At 44.2% G+C, this 20,695-nt stretch overlaps 2 protein-coding genes across 3 annotated transcripts in view; both read left to right on the top strand.

Moving 5' to 3' along the window:
• Window positions 1–9,905, top strand: part of CANX (calnexin) — a 36,276-nt gene extending 26,371 nt beyond the window's left edge. For both annotated transcript variants that reach the window (XM_037817651.1, XM_037817650.1), the window contains 7 exons: window positions 2,100–2,213; window positions 2,499–2,655; window positions 3,789–4,004; window positions 4,607–4,726; window positions 5,608–5,734; window positions 5,919–5,998; window positions 7,649–9,905. In XM_037817651.1, coding sequence (XP_037673579.1) covers window positions 2,100–2,213; window positions 2,499–2,655; window positions 3,789–4,004; window positions 4,607–4,726; window positions 5,608–5,734; window positions 5,919–5,998; window positions 7,649–7,702 — 868 coding nt within the window. In that variant the 3' untranslated portion in view covers window positions 7,703–9,905. The remainder of the gene's footprint in view (window positions 1–2,099; window positions 2,214–2,498; window positions 2,656–3,788; window positions 4,005–4,606; window positions 4,727–5,607; window positions 5,735–5,918; window positions 5,999–7,648) is intronic.
• Window positions 9,906–11,577: 1,672 nt separating this feature from the next.
• The window catches only part of MAML1 (mastermind like transcriptional coactivator 1), a 43,240-nt gene continuing 34,122 nt past the window's right edge, over window positions 11,578–20,695 (top strand). Inside the window, exon 1 of the mRNA XM_037817649.1 lies at window positions 11,578–12,151. Within this exon, the coding sequence (XP_037673577.1) occupies window positions 11,831–12,151 (321 nt within the window). The 5' untranslated portion in view covers window positions 11,578–11,830. The remainder of the gene's footprint in view (window positions 12,152–20,695) is intronic.

Here is a 20,695-nt window from a genome sequence, read left to right as displayed (position 1 = left end):
ATTTGAAGTCCAGTACAGAAGCTTTCAGCCATGTCAGCACGTGAATAAAGGAAAAATAAAGCTCACCTTTCATTTGTAAAAGTGTCCTCTTAGGCTTAGCAATTGAATTCTAGCTGATGTCCCCCCACCCCCACCTCCGTGCCCACCCTTTTAAAGGCCAGCTCTGTGTATATGAAATTTTACTGTGCACTAGTGTAAATGCCCAGTTCATTTTTATAATTGGTGATCTTTATGTTTGAACTCAACTTTGTTGAGTACTGTCTTCCTTAACTAGCTTTGGGCTGGCGGGGAGGGGGCGCGTTGTGGGCAGAGTAAATGTTCAGCTTCAGAAGGGTCAGCTGACTATTATACAAATTCTTGAAATTCTCATATAATTTAAAACTAGCACAATACGAGCAGAATCTTGACCAAGGATAGAAAGTATTTTTGTTTTCCAACTAAATTGGCACTGTCTTCCAGCAACTGCATAAAACTTTGAAGTTGGCTGTCTTTGTGAATTTCTTAGGATGAATTTTTTTTTTTTTACTGAGATACAATTCCCATACCATAAAATTCACCATTTTAAAGTGTACAGTTAAGTGGTTTTAGTATATTCACAAGCTGTACAACCATCACCATTATCTTTATTCCTGAGCATTTTATCACCAACAAGAAATTACCCCATCCCCATTAAGCAGTTGAACCCACATCTCTCCTCCCAGGCCCTGTAACCACTTACCTGCTTTCTGTTTCTATGGGTTTGCCTATTTTGGATATTTCTTATAATGGAATCAGATAACTTGGTCTTTCATAACTGCTTTTACTTAGCATAATATTTTCAAGGTTCGTCCATGTTATAGCTCGTAAGAGAACTCCATTCCTTTTTTAGGACTGAATAATATTCCAGTGTATGGACATTGCACATTTGTGTTTATCCATTTATTAGTTGATGGACGTTCAGGGTTGTTTCTACTTTTTGGCTGTTAGGAATAATGCTTTGAACATTCATGTACGAATTTTTGTGTGGGCATAGGTTTTCAGTTCTTCTGGGTGTGCCCCTAGGTGTAGAATTGCTAGGTGATGCGATAACTGTCCACTTAACTTAGAAACTGTTTTCCAAAGCAGCTGTACCGTTTACGTTCCTATCAGCAGTGTTTGAGGGTTCTAATTTTTCAGCATCGTTGTCAGTATTGTCCTTTTTTTTCCTTTTATTATAGCTATTCTATGAGTGTGAAGTAGTATCTTATGTGGTTTGCATTTGCACTCATTTCTCTGGCTCATTGGCCATTTGTATATCTTCCTTGAAGAAATGTCTGTTCAAGTCCTTGGCACATTTTTTTAATACAGTTTTATTGAGATACATTCACATTCCCTACAATCATCCACAGTGTACAATCATTTGTTCACAGTACCATCATATAGTTGTGCATTCATCACCATGGTCAATTTTTGAACATTTTCCTTACTCCAAAAAAAAATTAAAATAAAAGTGAAAAAGAACACACAAAACATTCCATTCCCCCATCCCACCCTATTCTTCATTTAATCTTTGTCCACGTTCTTCCACTTATCTGTCCAAACACTGGATAAAGGGAGAGTGAGCCACAGAGCTTTCACAGTCACACAGTTACCACAGTCACACAGTGCAGGCAACACAGTCATACAGTCGTCTTCCAAGAATCAAGGCTACTGGGCTGCAATCTGACAGCCCAAAGTGTCTCCCTCTAGCCATTCCAGCACACTAAAAACCAAAAAGGGATATCCATGCAGTGCACAAGAATACCCTGCAGAGTGGCCTCTTGACTCCACTCGAAATCTCTCAGCCACTGAAACTTCACTCTGCTTCATTTCTCTTGCCCTTTTTGGTCAAGAAGACCCTCTCAATCCCATGATGCCAGGTCCAGGCCCATCCCCAGGAGTCATGTCCTGCATCCCCAGGGGGAGTCACACCCCTGGGAGTCATGTCCCACGCAGAGGGGAGGGCAATGAGTTTATCTGCCAAGGGTCGTGGCCCATTTTTTAAATTGTTACGAGTGCCCTGTTTCAGATGCAGAGAGTGGGACCACACTATGATTCCTTGGCCAGTGTTGTCTTTACTAGCTTTTTCTTTTGTGTTTAAGGGATGAAGATGCCCCTGCTAAGATTTCCGATGAAGAGGCCACGAAACCTGAAGGCTGGTTAGATGATGAGCCAGAGTACATTCCTGACCCAGATGCTGAGAAGCCAGAGGACTGGTAAGAGCATTAGCTTCTTAAAAGTTGATCTGCTTTCTCGTGAAGTAAATTTCAAATACAGTGTAGAGCTTGCAGGGTAGAGCTTGACAAGTTTAATTGCATATTCTTTTTTTTTTAACGCTTCTCTCATCAGAAGACGTTACTGGAAATGCAGAAACAGAAGACAGTGCTTTGCAGTATGGTGCTGTGAAAGCATTGTGGCCGTATTTTGGGGAGTGCTTGGACCGCTGTCCCTAGTTCTGCACCGCAGAAGCCATTTGTAACTTGTTGCTCATACCTCCGCAGGGATGAAGATATGGATGGAGAGTGGGAAGCTCCCCAGATTGCCAACCCCAAGTGCGAATCGGCCCCTGGTTGTGGGGTCTGGCAGCGACCTATGATTGACAACCCCAATTATAAGGGTAAATGGAAGCCTCCCATGATTGACAATCCTAACTACCAGGTTTGTGCCTCTTGATGGCTAAATGGCTTTTATTGGTCTTAGTATTGAAAATTGTCTTCCGTGAAGCTGTCAGGTGGTTATCATATTCAAATTATTAAATTAAAAACAGTAAACTTCATAAATTGAGAGAGAGAGCTTAATGGATTAAATGTTGCAAAGAAAGATAAACCTAGAACCTGGAGAGAACAGCTTTCATTGTTGCCTTATAACTTAAGCTTAAAGGCTAAAAGAAAAAAATGGGAAACTTTGGATTTGGGTACCCTGCTGTCTGGTGGCAGCAGTACTTCAGCTGCAGGATCTGAGAGACGCGAAGGAGAGAGGGTGGCAATGTGTGTTGGCACCTCAGCCACAGCAGATCAGCTCACTTCTTGGCCTCAGTATTTCCAACTGTAAAGACACTGTGAGGCCCAAGGGAGGTGCTCAGAATGCAGGGAGTGATGATCAGGCATGCTGGGGAAACATAGCCGTTCAGACCCCATCTCTTTTCTGTTTCTACCCCCATAGAATTACAATCATTCATACCCACTTTATTTGTCAAACTTTACCTTGTAAAGTGTAGGTCTGTCTATACGAACACATTGTATGTATGTTTATCTGCCTCTAGATGCATTTTTACTTGTGTAGTCAAACCATAAGATAAATCAAAAATTGCCCTTCACCTGTTTGGTTGATGGATTTTTAGGTGGATTGCCATTTTCAGTTTTAGAGTCAGTGCACCTTTATCCGTATCTAGGTGGATGTATTATTTCTCTAGGTAGTTTTACTTAGAAGGGAGATTGCTGGTTGAAGATCATGTACATTTTAAATCACCTGAAAAAGACTGTACTGATATACACTCCTACCCAAAACTGCAGTTGATAAGCGTGGAGGTTGCCAGAACAGTTCAGGAAGAGCAAGGTTGTGTTTTGAACCAACTTGTGGGTACTAAAAAAGAAAGTGGTTGGAGTCCAGATATCTTAGAGGTAGAATGTGCAGAACACTTGGCACCAGATTCATTGTTCCCTTTGCTCATTTAAGTTTCATGAAGTTGGCACATATCTCCATTGATCGTGTAGAATTCATCCGAGAGTAGGTTCGCCATAAATTTTTATCATTACCTGAAATAATAATTTTCTTTTCATATGATTTCCTAGGGAATCTGGAAACCAAGGAAAATACCAAACCCAGATTTCTTTGAAGATCTGGAACCTTTCAAAATGACTCCTTTTAGTGCCATTGGTTTGGAGCTGTGGTCCATGACCTCTGATATTTTTTTTGACAACTTTATAATTTGTAGCGATCGACAAGTAGTTGATGATTGGGCCAGTGATGGATGGGGTCTGAAAAAAGCTGCTGATGGGGCTGCCGAGGTTTGTGCCTGCTTTTTATCTATTTTTGCGGGTAATTAAATGCTGCTTTTGTGAAAAGTTATCTTTTCGGGTATGTCGTTTTGCTTTTTTGGGAGTATTGGCATAAAAAGAGACAAATTGCCGCTAAAGACAAAATCCTGGGTTTTAGGACATGATTTCATTAGTCTAAAGTAGTGGCTTTGGATTCTTTATTTGTGTTATGTGTAGGGTGTGTTTTAATGCACTTCTAAATGTTGAATCTTGGTTTACCCAGTATATGGAATTTTTAAACATTTGGTCATGTGGCAGAGCTGGGAATTGGAGAGCCAGGGTCCTTTAGATCAAGAAAGTCTTCATTTTTCACTGGTTCCTGAGGTTAAGGAAGCCTTTTGCAGGTGACTAACTTTTGCCTGTAAAAGTTAAGTCACCTTGATGATAAAGGGGAACATGAAAATTGAAGCTCTTCTCTGATGTCCTTTTTAGATTATACTAACATCTTGGCTTGAACTCTTTGAAAAAGGAGGTGCTTGGGTAGTGCTGGGCAGTGGCTGAACAGCGGGCAAGTGTGCCTGTGTTTGGTGTCAAGAGCCAGACCTTGACGTCTGTCCTGTCTTGTTTTTCAGCCGGGTGTGGTGGGGCAGATGCTCGAGGCAGCGGAGGAGCGCCCGTGGCTGTGGGTGGTCTACATTTTGACTGTAGCTCTGCCTGTGTTTCTTGTTATCCTCTTCTGCTGTTCTGGAAAGGTGAGACTTTTCTTCAGAGTCACTTTCAGAAAGAACTCTTGTGCTGTTAAAAACAACATGCAAAAGATACATTGTGCCAGGTCTTCTTCATAGCAGCTCAGTAGTGACTGGCCCAGATACGGCGTTGCCTTCAGAAACTTCTCTTCACTAATTCTCAGTGGCCATTGACTGTGCCCAGATGGGAGTAGAGTTTTTAGCCCCTCAGTTTCTAGTGTTATTTACACCACTATATAATTATTACTGTTTTTAATATGTGGCAGCAGTTTTCCCAAAAAGTAGTCTTAGATATAAACCAGCCTTCTGGGCACAAATCAGTTTTCCTCCTGGCAGAGTTGTTTCAGTTCTTAGACTTTCTGTAATTGGATCTTTGATTTCTCATTATCCATTCTTTCCCCATATCCCTACCTTCCAAAAGAAATACACAGAGTGGGTAGCACAGCCTTATTGTTAGTTTTGCTTGTTTAGCCCTTGTTGCACGAAGTGTTAAAAAAAAGACAAAATTTTGATTAGGCTTGCTTTACTTATGCTAAATGAAGATTGTACTTCACCTTGCCGTCAAAACACGTTGTAATCTTTTCTAGCCTGTGCACCCCATCTGTGGCCCGGTTGGCTTTAGTACTCAGAGCTGCACTTCTGCCTGGCCCTGTGGTTTTTACTGTTCCATCTGTCTTGAGCCTCTACATACACTTGTACACACACACGCACGCATACACACTCGGGGAAGTCCCCTGAAGGTAGGAATTGCATCTTACTCGTTTTCTCAATCGCTGTCCTCCAGGATGTAGCCTGGTGCAGAATCTTTCCCACAGGTACTCAGTGGTCCTGTGATAATGTAATATATAAAAATGCAAACAGAACTGTTTACTTGGGGAATATTTCAGAAACAGCCTAGTGCTGTGGAGTACAAGAAGACTGACGCTCCTCAGCCAGATGTGAAGGAAGAAGAGGAAGAGAAGGAGGAGGAAAAGGACAAAGGAGATGAGGAGGAGGAGGGTGAAGAGAAACTTGGTAAGAATTAGACCCCAGAATCTGCTTTAATCCAAAACCCTAGAATGTGGTTTTGAAGCCTTATAAGCAAGTTGTGGTAAAGATTGTTTTAGACGCTAGTGGTATGTTCTGATGGTAATTGTCTAAGGGCTGAAAAGAAAAGGGAAGGTTTTTCTCAGTTGTTTCACTGTAACTTCTATTCTAGAAGAGAAGCAAAAAAGTGATGCTGAAGAAGATGGCGGCTCTGTCAGTCAAGAGGAGGAAGATAGAAAACCTAAAGCAGAGGTAAAAGAGGGGGCTGGTAAATTTAATATCTCAAACAAAGTTAAAGGTGCATTTAAAGTAGAGGGAGTAGTTTTGTAGGGAAATTTACAGTGGCTATGACAGTAAAAAATCTGTTAGCCAATTTTATAAAAGTGGGGTTCTTAAGGATGCAGAACAATATTTGATAACTGAAAGCTACATCTGGATTTTTTCTGTGCTGAAAATGGTTTCTTGGAATAGCAGAATGTTTTAGGGGAAAACTAATAAAATGCTTTCTAACATGAAACTTCAGGTTATTTACACTTTTTTTAATTTATTTAACAGTCTCATACATCTCTTGTACAGAGCCCTTAAAAGCTTTTATTTCCTCTGCTCAAATCACCGTATTCTAAAGCTTTATCCCTGTTGCCCATGGATTGATTCATTCCCATAACAAATGATGAATGCCGTGTGTTATTCCAGGAATTTGGTATACAATAGTGAATGAGACAAAGATTCCTGACCTTTGGGGAGCTTAAATTCTAGTGGGGGAAAACAGACAATAAGCAGTAAATATTATACAGAAGTAAATGCCACAGAAAGTTAGAAAGCAAAAGGCTATTTAAACAAAACACAAAAAGGATAGGAAAAGGTATTGGGAGTGCTGGGGTGGGCTGGGTTGCATGGCCTCGTTGGAAAGTTGACATCTGAGCAGACTTGCAGGAGGTGAAGGACAGCTTTGCCATGGAGCTGACGTTGAGGAGAGTGTTCCAGGCAGCCGAGCAGCCAGCATGGGGGCCCGAGGGGCCAGGGTGGCAGTCGAGTGAGAGCATAGGGAGGCCCCAGTAGGCGCGGGCTCCTAGGCAGTTATGCAGACGCAGTCTTTCCCGTCTAGTGACATGGGCAGCTGTTGCACGCTTGTGGGCATGGGGAGAGGTGTGATCTCTGCTTTCTGTAGGCCAGGGAGAATCCTGGAGCAATCCAGGCAAGATGCGGTGGCTCTGAACGAGGTGACAGGAGTGGGGGTGGTGGTGAGAACCAGTGGGCTTCTGGATCTTGGTCTTCTGGGGGATTGGTTAGTGGGATATGAGGGACAGACAGTAGTCAGGGATGACCCCAAGGTTTTGGGTTGATGGATTCAAATTCAAACCCAGCTTGGCATGAGGGCTGTCTGCTATCTGACCCCTTCTTCAGTGTCCTTTGTCTTAGTATCCCAGCAGAGATGTATGTATCTGGGCTTTCAGAGGTCCTTTTCCTAACGCTTCTCTGTTTCAGTCTGAGCCCTCATGGAAAGCTCAACTATGTTCTATTTCCAGCTACCACAACTCCACCCTCCTATTGATAAAGGTCAAGGCTGTTTGTGTCCTTGTTTATATTTTCAGTGGATATGTTCTGCTTCAACTACAATGCAGAGTTCTTGAAGGCAGGGACCACATCTCATGTTTTTATACCCCTTGTACTGCCTCACACAATAAAAAGTAGCTATAGTAGAACAGAAAGAGCACTGGGCCCTTGTAGTCTTGAGTGTTACATGAGACTCTCCTTGGATAGGCTTCAGGCCCCATGAATCCCAGGTTTTATTTTTTACTCACTTGGGCTACTCTCAGCCTGACTGATCTTGAAAATATGGTAAGTTTTTATTTTTAAAAAGTGCTCTAGTTAAAAAGAGTTTCTTGTCTTTTCAACCAACAGGAGGATGAGATTTTGAACAGATCACCGAGAAACAGAAAGCCACGAAGAGAATGAAACTATCTTAAGAACTTGTTCTGTGATTTCTTCTCCCTCCCTCTCCCCTGCAAGTGTTGTCCCAGGAGGGGACCTGGTACACCCTAGGTTGAAACTCAGAAAACCTCAAGACACCACCACCAACAGGTTCCAGGCGAACACTGGCCCTTGTAATTTTCAACATCTAGCAGTAAATAATTGCAGTTGTGACATAAAGGACCCTGTTTTTGTAGAAAGAAAACATTTAACATAATGGTTGTGAAATGTAACATGGAGAAACTAACTTGTATTTTTTTGTTTTTAAACATCTTTGTTTTCTAAAATAGAATAATAGAACTTTGCCAGTCTTTAAAATCTTAGCTTAATTTAATATATTAATCTGTCTGTGCAGAAATAACATCAACATTTAGAAACACTAGGGGGACAAATTGCAGTTTTTGTTTTTTTAAGTTTGGGATTACACAACATTCAAGTGTCTCTGTCCCTTAAAATTGATAATCATGTTTAAAGTGCAGTCATTCATGGTTATGATCTTGTTTTGCTTGCTTCCATTATTCAGTTCCTCCTGAGGAAATTGAGGCAAGGGATTGCATGGAAGCCCACATTTATAGAAAGGTTCCGTTGAAGTTGTATTAGAAGTAGACATACAAAAAGAAAAACAAAACCTTTTCACTTGATGTTGGTTACACCATAAAGTGTGTGTATTCTGTTGTGCTTGGAACTGCTCAGTTCTCAGACAGCTTGGGAGGAGGCAGCTTAGTGGGGTGCACTGGGCGTTCCTGCTTGACACAGGTGGCTTCCGAGGACTGCTGGCTGGGCATGCGCGCTCTGGAGTGGCTGCAGATGTGTTTTAATCACTTCTTCCACTGTGTTGACACTGTTTTCCTTACCTGTTTCCCAGATTCCCAGCTTTCTCCTCTGCTATGCATTTTCTTCACAGCGCAGCTTGCTGTTCGTCGCTGAAAACGATTATAAGCTCTGCATAGTGTTAAGCTTTATTGTGATTACGTGTATGTTTCTTCTTTTTCCTTCTTAAGCAGACCCACACCTTTCCAGGGTCGAAGTACAGGATAGAGTACAATCTTTCATTTTTATCCATTTTTGTTACTCTGTGTGCAGACTTGAGAAGTCTAATCCAGAGGTGAGCCAATTCAGAATCGACTGTAATTGAACACAGGCTTAAAGTATTCATGGGAGGAGTGACATCTAGCATGCTGATATTTATAGCTGCTGAATCTTTCAAGTTTTCGTTTTCAATTCATGTAACAGTTGTGTCTTAAATTACACAATAAAGCAATCCTGTTCAAGTTTTTTTTTAAAGCACTGCTTGTAGAATTTTCTACAGTGATTTTAGGTTGTTGGGTGCTATCAGAATCTCTCCTCCATCAATAGAGTGTAGTAATATCTATTACAACACACTGAAACGTATTCAGAATTAGATGTTTGTGCTTTATTCTTTCTTCAGAGGCATTTCAGATGTACTGTTGATACTGTTTCTTGCACTGAATATGTAAACACTCTGCAGTGTTTATATTGTGGAGGAAGGGATATTCATAAAAGATGAAGGTTGTATCCGTTTATTTTGTTTATCTTCAACATTTTTACTGGTTCACTTAAATCCTTTTGAGGGTGGGATGCATTGTTCTTGCTGTTCAGTGCTTTATCCTTTTCATCTGTTCTGTGGTCACAGTGACCTTAGCTATGTAGCAGACTTTCCCAAATGTATTGAGTGCAAATAAACAGTTACTTAGCAAGACCTGGAAATATGTCTGCAGGTTTCTCCTTGAAGCACACGTGTGGGATCATTGCATAGAATTTCCATGAATCTGCCTTCTTCACTCTTTCCTTAAAGTTGCATTTCGTGCCTCAATCACACTTTCTTCCAGCTGAGTTGTGGAGGGACAGGTTTAAATCATTAGCGTTTATGGCTTTCCCAGGGTTATTTAGCAGAGGTGCCCCCTGGCCCCCAAGTGCCTTTTCTTGGTTCTTTCATTCTTTTTGTTCAAGGTACAGCCTCCTGATTCAATGTCTGACCCACTAATGAATGACCAGCAGCAGTTTTCGGCTCAAAAGGCACGTATATGATTTTACAGGCTGGTTCTCTCTGCTGCAGTTGTAGAATACCCACTTTCTATTAGATGTGCCCCTCAGTTCCTCTTATCCACCAAGTAACTTTTTTCAAATTGTGAAGTTACTAAATAGTATTAAAGCCCTGTGTTAAGCATCTGCTTTTGACTGAGCTTCTTCATGGTAACCTTAAGTGTGTGTGTCTCTTTGGTGAGCTAATCTCTCTTTATTTTTCCACTGAATGTGAATTTGCTAATATGCAGAAACTGTTATGGACTGGGGAATAGTGTTACTTTGTCTCACAACATGAGTTTGAGTCAGTCTTTTATATTTAATCCTTGCCTGTATTTCCTGCCTGATTGTGGTTCAGTATTTTCTGTTGTGTAATAGGGATAGCAGCTCAGAAATGGAGGGGGATGCTATTGGTAATTTGTAGATACTATTCTATAAGACATACAGTAACCAAAGAAGTTTTTATTACAAAATATTCTTTGGACTCCATCTTCCATTAGTTTTACATACGTCGGGGATGCTTTTCACAGTCATGCTAAAAGAGTTTTTCGTGACCTGTACTGCTTCTGAATGGCTTACTGAGAAGTGTACAAAATGTAGTACACTGAGTTACCATTACTCTTAAAAAAGAAATCATTTATTTAATTCTGATCTAAAGTTTATGTTTTAAGACAAAAAGCAAGACTGCTTTATGACTTCATGGGCACTAAGCACTTTTGCCTTGGGTCATTTCCTCGATTAAAAAAAACAAGAAATTGTATGCTTTGACTGTATTTGCAAAAAGAAATAATTGACCCTAAAAGATCTTTTTTTTTTTTCCCTTCTGATTTTAAAATAAAACCTTTTTTGTGGGCCCTAAAGGCTGTGCCTAATCTGCGAGTCCACCCCGGTAAAAACTTGAGTGACATGCTGTGGATGGCGCCCTTCTATCTGCAGCCTCTTCCTGGCACCTCCTACTTAGCCAGTTAGCAATTAGGGCTCCAGTACCTGTTACCAGTATCTCTTGGCTCAACGCAGACCGTCTCGCTTTAGTCTTAAATTCGTCTCGTCGTTCCTGTTTTTTTTTTTTTTTTCCCTCTGACGGTCCCTTTGCCTGTGAGTTATGTAAACTAGAGCCCAGTGAACAAGGACTAGTCGTCTTTGGTTAAATTTTTCTTAAATCCAGTTTTATTGAGATATATTCACATGCCATACGTCTTTGGTTAATTTTGAGTGACTCCATGTTACCCGACAGACCGTCTTTAAATGTAAAGCTTGCCTTTCCAGTAATCCCCACTAATGGAGCTGTTCTCTCCTTCACCCCTTCCTTTCTCAGGCCTTTTTTTTTTAAGGTAGTGAGTGGCTGAACTTCTGAAACTTGTTCACTTTTTTATATAAATGGGAGTTACTGACAGTCCCAATGATTCAGATTCTTCAGCTCACTCGTGGACCATTCTGATGGGTTTGGGGGCTGGATGTCAAGGAAAGACGGCTGGCACTGAGCGTGACTACTCTGGCTCCCGGGAGGCGCAAGGGGAAGAAAGTGGCAGCGCTCTCCCGCCAGGCGCCCGGACCCGGCTCGCCCAGTGCGCCCGGAAGGGCCCGCCCCCAGGGGCGGTGCTTCGGGAACCTCCGGCCGCTATGGGACGGGCTCCCGGCGGTCACGTGGGGGCCGGTAAAGCGGCTTTAAACCCTGCTAGGGAGCCTGAGCACGCCGCTGACGTGCTCGCCCCACCCCCTCGGGTGGCCCGTTCCTCCTCCGCTGATTGGCCGGAGCCCCCGTTCGTCAGCACCTGACGCCGGAGGCCCCAGTCGAGGCTCCGCCCTCTTCCGAGAGGCCCGAAAACAATTTTAAGATGGCGGCGACAGCGGTGCGGAAAACAATGGGGTCGCGGCGGCAGGGGCGCGCCGAGGCCTGAGGCGGGCAGCGAGCGCCGGCCCGCAGTCGGGCCGAGCCGGGCGGGAGGAGGGCCCGCCGCCGCCCACGGGGGGCCATGGCGCGGCCCTGAGGCGGACGGCGGCCGCCGGCGAGGAGCGGAGCCCGCGTCGCCAGCCGGCCCCGAGCGGTCCGGCCCGGCCCGCCCGCGGCCCATGGTGCTGCCCGCCTGCCCCATGGCGGAGTTCGCGCTGCCGCGGCACAGCGCCGTCATGGAGCGCCTCCGCCGGCGCATCGAGCTGTGCCGGCGCCACCACAGCGCCTGCGAGGCCCGCTACGAGGCCGTGTCGCCCGAGCGCCTGGAGCTGGAGCGCCAGCACACCTTCGCGCTGCACCAGCGCTGCATCCAGGCCAAGGCCAAGCGCGCCGGCAAGCACCGGCCGCCGCCCGCGCCGGCCCCGGCCGCCGCCCCGCCGCCCGCCCCGGGCCCGCGCCTCGACGCCGCCGACGGCCCCGAGCACGGCCGCCCGGGCGCGGTGAGTAGGGTGCGGCGCCCGGCGTCCGCGGAGACTTCCCGGGGCGCGGGAGGGCGCGGGGGTCCCCGCGGCGGCTGCCTCCCAGACGTGGTGTCCGAGTGCTGAGAGCTTTGCCCGGGGTCGCCTGCGGCGGTGGCGTGGGTCCTGCCGCGGGGGCTTGGTCGCGCCTCTTCCGCAGTGTTGATGGGCTCTTGCGCTTCGCTGGGGTCAGGGCGTCAGTCTGCACCCGGCTCGGCCCGGAGCGTGCTGAAGTCGTGAACTCGCCATTCCCACTTGACAATTTCAGTTTTAACTCGTAGGCCTATTGAAAACCTCTGATGGTACTGATTTGTTGATCGATGACTCTTTGGGGTTTTAGTAGACAGTTCGTGAAATTTGTTGGTAGAGGTTTTTTTTTTCCTTCCTGCAATTGATTTCTCTAAGAGAGAGGGAGACGATAAGATTTTGTGTGCGTGGTTTTCTTGGTCATTTAAAGTTTAAAACCAATGTCACTGCGCTTATTGTTCTGGGTATTTTCTAATTCATGCCTTTACTTACCTCCCAGCCTGGCCATGGTAGAGCTCTCTCCTAATTCCTCCAGAGGCCTTTAGACTCTCCCTTTCCATTCTCAGTAACTGATCTTCCTGAAACTCTGCTGTCGGAAAGCTCAAAGCCCTCCCATTGCTTTCGGGACCAGTCTGGCCCAAGGCATCCTTCCGTGTCCCCTCCCGGGTCCTCTACTCTGGTTGAATTATTTTCCTCCTCCTCTCCCACACTAGCCTGGGCTGCGGGACCACAGGACAGACCCCGGTTTCATTGCTTACTGTCTCGACTGGACACGTCTTCTCAGCCTCACTTTTGCTTGTTTGTAAACTGGGGGGATGCTTGGCTTTTTATCGCTGGGTTCTTACAAGACTCAAAAAAAGGGACAGTGACTGTGACAGGATTTCATAAACAGAAAAGCTGCTGCAGAACCCTCCTTCCCACCTTTGAGAACCTGCCGTCCTTCCTGGTCCAGCTGTCCGCCTTCCTCCTCTTTAAAGCTAGTCTCGGCCACCCAGCCACAGCGGCCAGGGTCTCCTTTGTCACAACAGCGGGCAGCGTGTGTTGTCCATGCCCTTTATTTTTAGCACATAGTACAGCCTTCTGTGGGACATGTCCAGCCAATTACACTGTGAGCTCTTGGAGGCAGGGAAGGCCTTTGGCTCCGGGGACTGGGCACATCTTGGGCCTCAGCATGTGTTTGTTGAGTGATTGAGGTTCAAGCTGGTCTTACTTTACTCAGAAGTCTGTCTTCCTAGTCTCTACCCTCAGAAAACACAATGGCTTCCCTGCATGAGCTGCCACTTGTTTTGAGGAAAGCCTGGAAGAGGAGTGCATGGTCATTACTGTTTAAGTCAGTAATGAAAGCTGATAAAAAAAAATCTTAGTTTTACGCATAACTTGAACACTTCCCAAGAAGCAGGTTAGTAGTGATCAAATTTCTTTATTTACATGAACTCTAAAATGCTCAAAGCCCTCCCGTTGCTTTCAGGACCAGTCTGGCCCAAGGCATCCTTTCTGTACCCTCCCGGGTCCTCTACTCTGGTTGAATTATTTTCCTAAGTCTAAAGAAATTCAGACCCCATGAGATTTTTTGAGACCTGAATTACTGAGGAAATACTGGGGATGTTGTTTGGAAAGAAATGAGTTCTGAGTGTGTTAAAACTTGATTCTGGCCTGTCATTCACTCCTCTGGGCTCAGAGCCAGATCAGATGTACCATATTATGTTGCTGGATTTACCTTACTCTTTCTTTGACTTTATACCTTTACTTTATACCATGACCCACTTATTCATGTTTACATTTTAGAGTTCATGTAAGTGTCTACTAGGAAGAGTGATCCCTTACATTCTGAGCTCACAAGTTATTTTAGCTGAGCTGATTGGCCTTGGAGTGGGAGATAGCGCTAGGAAAACAGTGGCATTTTCAGTTCAGAGAGGGAGAGTCCTTGACTTTGTAGATTTGGCATGGAGAGCAGAGCTTTTTACAGAGCTGGAGAGGAGCGGGTGCCTCTTAGCGATTGTTCTTAACACCTCCACATTACATCCGTGGTCTCATTACTGTCCCTTACATTAAATTCTTGGTTTTTGCCTCCCCCCAAGTGTGCTATAGTACTGATAGGCACCCATTTCATAGCCAGTTACCATCACCAGACCATTTGTACAGCCGAAGAGGAGCCGAATGTGTTAATCGATTTCACCTTTGGGTGTTTTGTTTTCTTGTTTTTTGTTTTCCCTTCCTAGGATATCCCACCATGTGAAGTATTAACCATTATCTGCTACTCTGTTGGAGATGAATCAGGCACAGGGCTTCAGATATTTTTTCCCCATTTAATTGTCAAGGGATGACCCTGTTAGGTTTTCTTTATACCATGTGCACTCTTAAAAAAAAAAGCAGTATTCTACTGACAGGATTGACTTTTTATTAGGAATGCTAGATTATGGAGAACAATCCTGGCTGTTTATACAGTCATTTATTGGGTAAATGAAAATAGTCTTTTGTAGTAGCTTGACCTTTTCTTTTAGTAAAATGCTGTGTGAGTTTTGCTTGGTCCCTTTAGTGATCGTTGTTACACTTGTGCTGCTGAGCAGAAAGGACCTTTACTCCAAAGTGGTTGTGGTAGTTGACAGAGTTGACAATTGTATGCCATCCATTCATCCTGGAAGTTGCTTCCCCTGTTTAGTTTCAGATGTGCAAAATCTCTCTCTCTCTCTTAGCCTTTTATTTGGAGATAATTTCAAATGTATAGGAAAGCTACGCAAATAGCACAGAGAACACCTGCCTACTCTTTACCCAGACTCACTCACCCATTGTCGACATGAGCCCCGTTGGCTTTATCGTTTGTGCTTTCTCTTTCTCCTCCTCTCTTTCTTTCACTCCCAACCTTTTCTTCTCTGGGTGGCCTGAGAGGCCGCAAATACCGTGGCTGTCTGCCCCTGAACTCGCCAGCATGTAAGAAAGGTGTGCTTAATTTTGATAATGATTTTGTAAAGAAAACTTAGGTGCAGATCATACAGATAACCTTAAATTCTGAAATTATTTCCAGGGAGTAGATGTTTCTGAACATAAAAAAGATACTGTACTGTAATCACGTGGTAGTTTTTGTTTGTTTTTGTTTTTGTTTTTAAAAAAAGGATTTGGTAGCTTTAGGATCCCATTTCTTCCCGTACACCTGGGGCCTGTGCTGGCACCATCTTCATCTTCAATATCTCCTTTCTACTGGGTCCTTCCCTTCAGCTTGAAAACATGAGCATCTGTTTTCCACACCAGAGAGACCTTTGTTTTGGCTTTTCTCCCCCTCAGACTGTTATTCCATTTCTTCCTTCCTCTGCCCTTGGTCATTCCTCATTAGCCCTTTGCAGTCTGCCATTGCCCCCCAAAGGACACAGAGCCTGGGATTGCCACATTCAGTGGCTTCTTAGTCATCCTTCTTGACTTCCTCCTCCCTGAGACTCGTCTGTTAGCTGCCACTCTGTTCTGATTTTCTTTTCAGCTTTCTGCCTGTTTCTTCTCAGTTGTCATCCTACTTTCCCTTATTAATTTATGCAACAAATATTTGAGTGCCTACTGTGTGCCAGATATTATTCTGGGGATAAAGAAGGGAACAAGACAAACCAGTACCCTACTCTTGTGGAAGAGATCGATTTTAAATTTTAATTTTAAGTCACAGTAAATGCTAAGAAAAAAATTTAAAACAAGTAATGTGATACTGCATGCCTGCCAGTCTTGGTTTGGACCTAAATGACAGGGGCTGTCGGGGGGAGACTCAGGAAGGAGCAGTACAGCCGGAGGGACCCACAGCCACAAAGTCCGAGAGGCAGGAACCTTCCCGGCTGCAGCAAGAATGGAAAAGAAGGCTGGTGTGGCGGGAGGTAGCTGGCGTGGGAGGGCGTGGGCAAGGGCCAGACCTGTGTGAAGGGCGCGCTAGCAGGATTTCACGCAGATGCGTGATGTGACCTGGCTACTCGGTGGGGGATGCACGGGGTGACACAAGCCAGAGCGATGCAGTTAAGGGGCCTTTGCCGTGGTCCGGCTCGGTGGGGAAGCCAGGGCTGCGACTGGGAGGCATGGGGTGCAGAAGAGGAGATGGTTCTGGCTAGCTCGTGGTGCAGACGGGCAGGACTTGGTGATGCCTTAGATGGCTAGAGGTGGGGTGAGAGAGGAGTTAAGGGGAACTCCTCGGTTTTTGGTTTGAGACACGTTCTCTGCACTTGGCACAGTTTTATGTATTGGTATTCCTCGGATTATCGCCTTACCCCCTTTACTTGTTTCACTCTGCATTATATTCTGGGTCACCTCACTGGCTCTTTGATGGCTTCAGTCACCACCTTAAGATTCTCCAAATCTCCAGCCCGGATCTCTCTTCTGATCTGTAGTTCCACCTGTCTACTGGGTATCTCCACTTTGATTTCCCACATGCTCAAGATGGACTCTCCCTCTTTCTTACCAAATCGTGTGGACCTTTTGACTGTTTTCCTTCATCCAGCTATCCAAAGTAGAAACCTGGGAGTTCCCCACTTCCAGCATCCAGGTGGTCACATGTTCAGCTAATCCTGGGCTTCTGCTGGAGCCGGGCAGTGTGGTAGGTCCTGGGCCTGAATTGCAGCTGCTGGGGAAGCCGACTGGAGCCGGGCGGTGTGGTAGGTACTAGGCCTGAATCGCAGCCGCTGGGGGAGCCGACTGGAGCTGGGCAGTGTGGTAGGTACTAGGCCTGAATCGCAGCTGCTGGGGGAGCCGACTGGAGCCGGGCAGTGTGGTAGGTACTAGGCCTGAATCGCAGCTGCTGGGGGAGCCGACTGGAGCCGGGTGGTGTGGTAGGTACTAGGCCTGAATCGCAGCTACTGGGGGGGATGACTGGAGCCAGGCAATTGCAGAGCAGCACCGAGAGCTGCAGTGCCTGCAGGAATATCGTGAAGGAATACCTCTTGAGTGGTTTGGAAGGCTTTAAAACCTTGAATTTTGAGATGGGTCTTAAAAGATTTTGTCAGATACTTTTCCCAAAAGGTGTTCCGTGGAACACTAATTTCCTGGCCTTTTAAAAGTTTTAGAGTGGAACAAATTTGGGAGTCACTGGGTTAAACTAATTTAGACAGTTTTCTTTATTTAGGACTTCACTGGACCTTTAATATGCATGGGACTCTGGAGCACTTACTGAGGGGCGTCTAGTAGGACTTTGAATCCTTTGGGAAACTCGGTTGTAAGAAAAGCCCAAAATCGTGACAGTGCGAGTACTTTGAGTTGGGCGCTTGCAGTGTCAGGGGCTGGAAGATAAAACTAGAAAGGTAGGAGTTGGATCTTGAAAAGCCTTATATTTGAGGCTGGATTGCAGTAGGTAATACTGAAACACTCTGAGCCCCTCACACTTTTTTAAGTTGATGTTTAAGACTTTTTGTCCTAAGTTTTTAAACTTCTCAAAACTTAGCTTTAGTGTTTGTTGTTTGGATCAATTATATGTTAAGTTACTATAACTCTACAGTATAAGAAATTTATGTTAACACAGCTTTATAAATGCTACATATATATATATTTTGTGTGAATCAACTATTTTACAAAGAGAAATGGAAGAAAAAAGGGGGAAGCTATTTATAGTCACAGGGAATGTGACTTCTGGGGAATTATAAATATTAACATTTAAAAATAAAATGGTTACATCACTTTTTAAAATGTAGCCAATGGAATCTGAATACTTTAGAGATTGTCCTTATCTTTCATCAACCATTTAAAGAATACTTTCCCTTAACAGAAATTTTAAATCATTCCTTTTTCTCCTGGAACTTGCATTTCTTTTACACTTGCCCATGTAATTTTAATTTAAGGTAATTGATGCTTGAAAGTCTTTATTGGTCACTTACATTTCTCTGGGAAAAAAATGGGTATAAAAATTGAAATTTAGAATTTAATTTACTTTGACCATAGGGATCTAAGCATCTTTTTGTATCTTTTCTTTTTAAAATAATTGATTCAAACAAAAGAGTATATGTACCATTTAAAGGCGCCGTGTGTTACATAAATTTCTTACTTCAAGGAGTTAAGCTATGGTAATTTAGTACACAGTAAATGACAAATACATTATAAATTTTTGTAAGTAATTATTAGGCAAAAAGTGCAGGTTTATTAGAAATGCCTCTTAATGAGAAGGCTTTCCTCTCTCAATTTGTTTATGTAACCATAAGAGAGTATATTTGTTGCCAAAATGAGAGCGTTCTCAATTGTATTCCTGTTTTTTGTTTTTGTAAATATAAGCTCTGGAAAAAAACATGTTCATATTAATAAGTATAAGGGAAGGGGGATTTAGTTATAGCAATGCTATTCAATTCTTTGAAACCCTAGTTATGTGCCAAAAATCACATAGTAATGTGTTATGAAAAATTATTTTACTATTGAGCTGACAGTTTGGTTAAATCCTCCAATTTTACTGAAAGCAAAAAATTAGAAATCATCCAGCTTTCAAAAGGGATTCATCTAGTTAGTGGTCATTTGCTTTCTCAATCACTGAGAAATATAAAAAGAAAGGCTTTACCAAGCCTTATCAATTGATTATTGATTATACCTTCTATTCTTTCACTTAGAAATATCTTGTTTAACCTAATATACTCAAAATTCATTGGGAAAATCAAAATACTGTTCAGTTCAGTACACCTTTATCAATATGGTATTTTTTGATAAAATAATTTTATTTGCTTTAAATATATTTTCATCAAAACCCTAGTGCTACAGATGTAACTCGTTTAATAAATGGAAACTATCTTCCACATAACCTAATCAACAGAGCCAATCCTCATTGTGCTGTTAATCAGCCGAATGAGACTCACTTTGTGTTAGAAATATCTTGGTTTCATTTTTCAAGTATACATGATAATCCAGGTATCCCATGACTACCGTATTACTTCCGAATTCTAATTCTGAGAGAGCTAGATAAACATTTGCATGGAGCCTTGTGGTGAATTTTGTTGCCTGTATCAGATAAGGCAGACTGCTTTCGTGTTTCTTACCCACGTTCTTTGCTCTCTCATGGCGTTCTCTTTCAGAGAAGCCGCACATTCTTTGATAAGTTGAGGGATGGAAGAGTGAAGTCCTCAAATGAAAAAAATCTGCATTCCTGCTGCCCACTCTGTGGCATATCTGAATTCAAACCGTCCCAACCGACAGGCTGCACTTTGGTGACCTAAGACTCTAGAGCGTGGCAGAACGTTTGGAGCAGAACCAGTGGCATAGGCCTGGTGGGTTAGGAAGAACCGTCCTGGGACTTCTGGGCCATCATGGTACTCACAGTGTGCTCTCTGGCCAGCAGAATCTGCTTCACTTACAAGGGTAAAAAATGCTGAATGTGCATTTTACCAAGGTCTCTAGGTGATTTATACGCACGTTACAGTCTGGAAAGCACCCCTTAGTTATCCCCAGAGATAAGCACTGCCCTGATTTGAGCACTTAAAGTACCGAAGTTTGGCCTGTGGCTTGGGATGTTTTGAGTCCAGATACGTCATAGAGTGGGAAGGAAGAATGGTGATGTCTTCATTTAAAGGCATTGCTCTTCTACCCTCAACTAATCCGAGGCTGTTGGAGGGAGAGCTCCCTGGTAGAGCAAAGAGAACGGGCCTGGTGCTGCAGCACGTCGTGGGATGAAGTCCATGAGATGCGCCAGGTCTTGGAGATTCTTGGAGTGTGCTTCTTGGAAAGTGGCCTGATCTCTCTCACCTTGTTGCCTTCTTGTGTGTGTGCGCCTTGCCCCCGGTGCCATTTAGAACTTTGCCCCTATGTCATCCCCTCCAGGACCCCTGCTCCTGGGACTTAGGGCAGCCGTCCTGGGCGGGCATCCTCAGCTGTCTCCGCAGCCTCTGCGTGACTTGCCTGTCTGGGATCAGGGCAGCCGATCACGACTGCATTGGTGGAGGCAGCCCAGCCAGTCAGGGCAGGATTCATTGAGAAAATTTGAAAAGGACCAGCCTCTCTGAATATGCTGTCATTTCATCCTCACGCTAGTCTCATATAATAGGTATTGTTAGGCCCAGTTTTTCATGTAAGGAAACCGAGATGCAGGTTAATTTTCCAAGGTTGACAGCTAAGTGGTGGACCCAGATTCAAGCCAACGTCCAATACCAAGGCTCTTTATCTTTCCACTCTGCCGTTTGACTTCTGCCAATAAAATCGTATGTGGGAAAGAACTGTATAAAAATTAGAAGTTCTTTTTTAGAAGCAGATTGTTAGTTAATACGCTGGTTGGTGTAGACCAGTGACTTTCAGTCAAATATACTCGCTGTGCCGCAGGGGTATACATATTAGAATGACTTGGGGCCCTTATTAACTACACATGTGCCTACTGCTGCCGCCCCTACGCCCTGTTCCTCTCTGTTCTTGCTGAAAGGATTCACTGCTGTTGATGGGGTCCGTCCTGCCCTGTGTTGGGGCAGATTAAATGATTGGTTTCATTTCTTCCCTCCCTAGGTCACACGTGCCCACACCTTGCCGTGGTCTTCTAATGGACAGAGCGTGTTTACCCATCCCTTGATTTTGGTCTTGGCCATG

The sequence above is a fragment of the Choloepus didactylus genome, chromosome 24, assembly GCF_015220235.1.
Source record: "Choloepus didactylus isolate mChoDid1 chromosome 24, mChoDid1.pri, whole genome shotgun sequence".
NCBI classification, from domain to species: Eukaryota; Metazoa; Chordata; class Mammalia; order Pilosa; family Megalonychidae; genus Choloepus; species Choloepus didactylus.
This window is presented reverse-complemented; position numbering and strand designations above follow the sequence as displayed.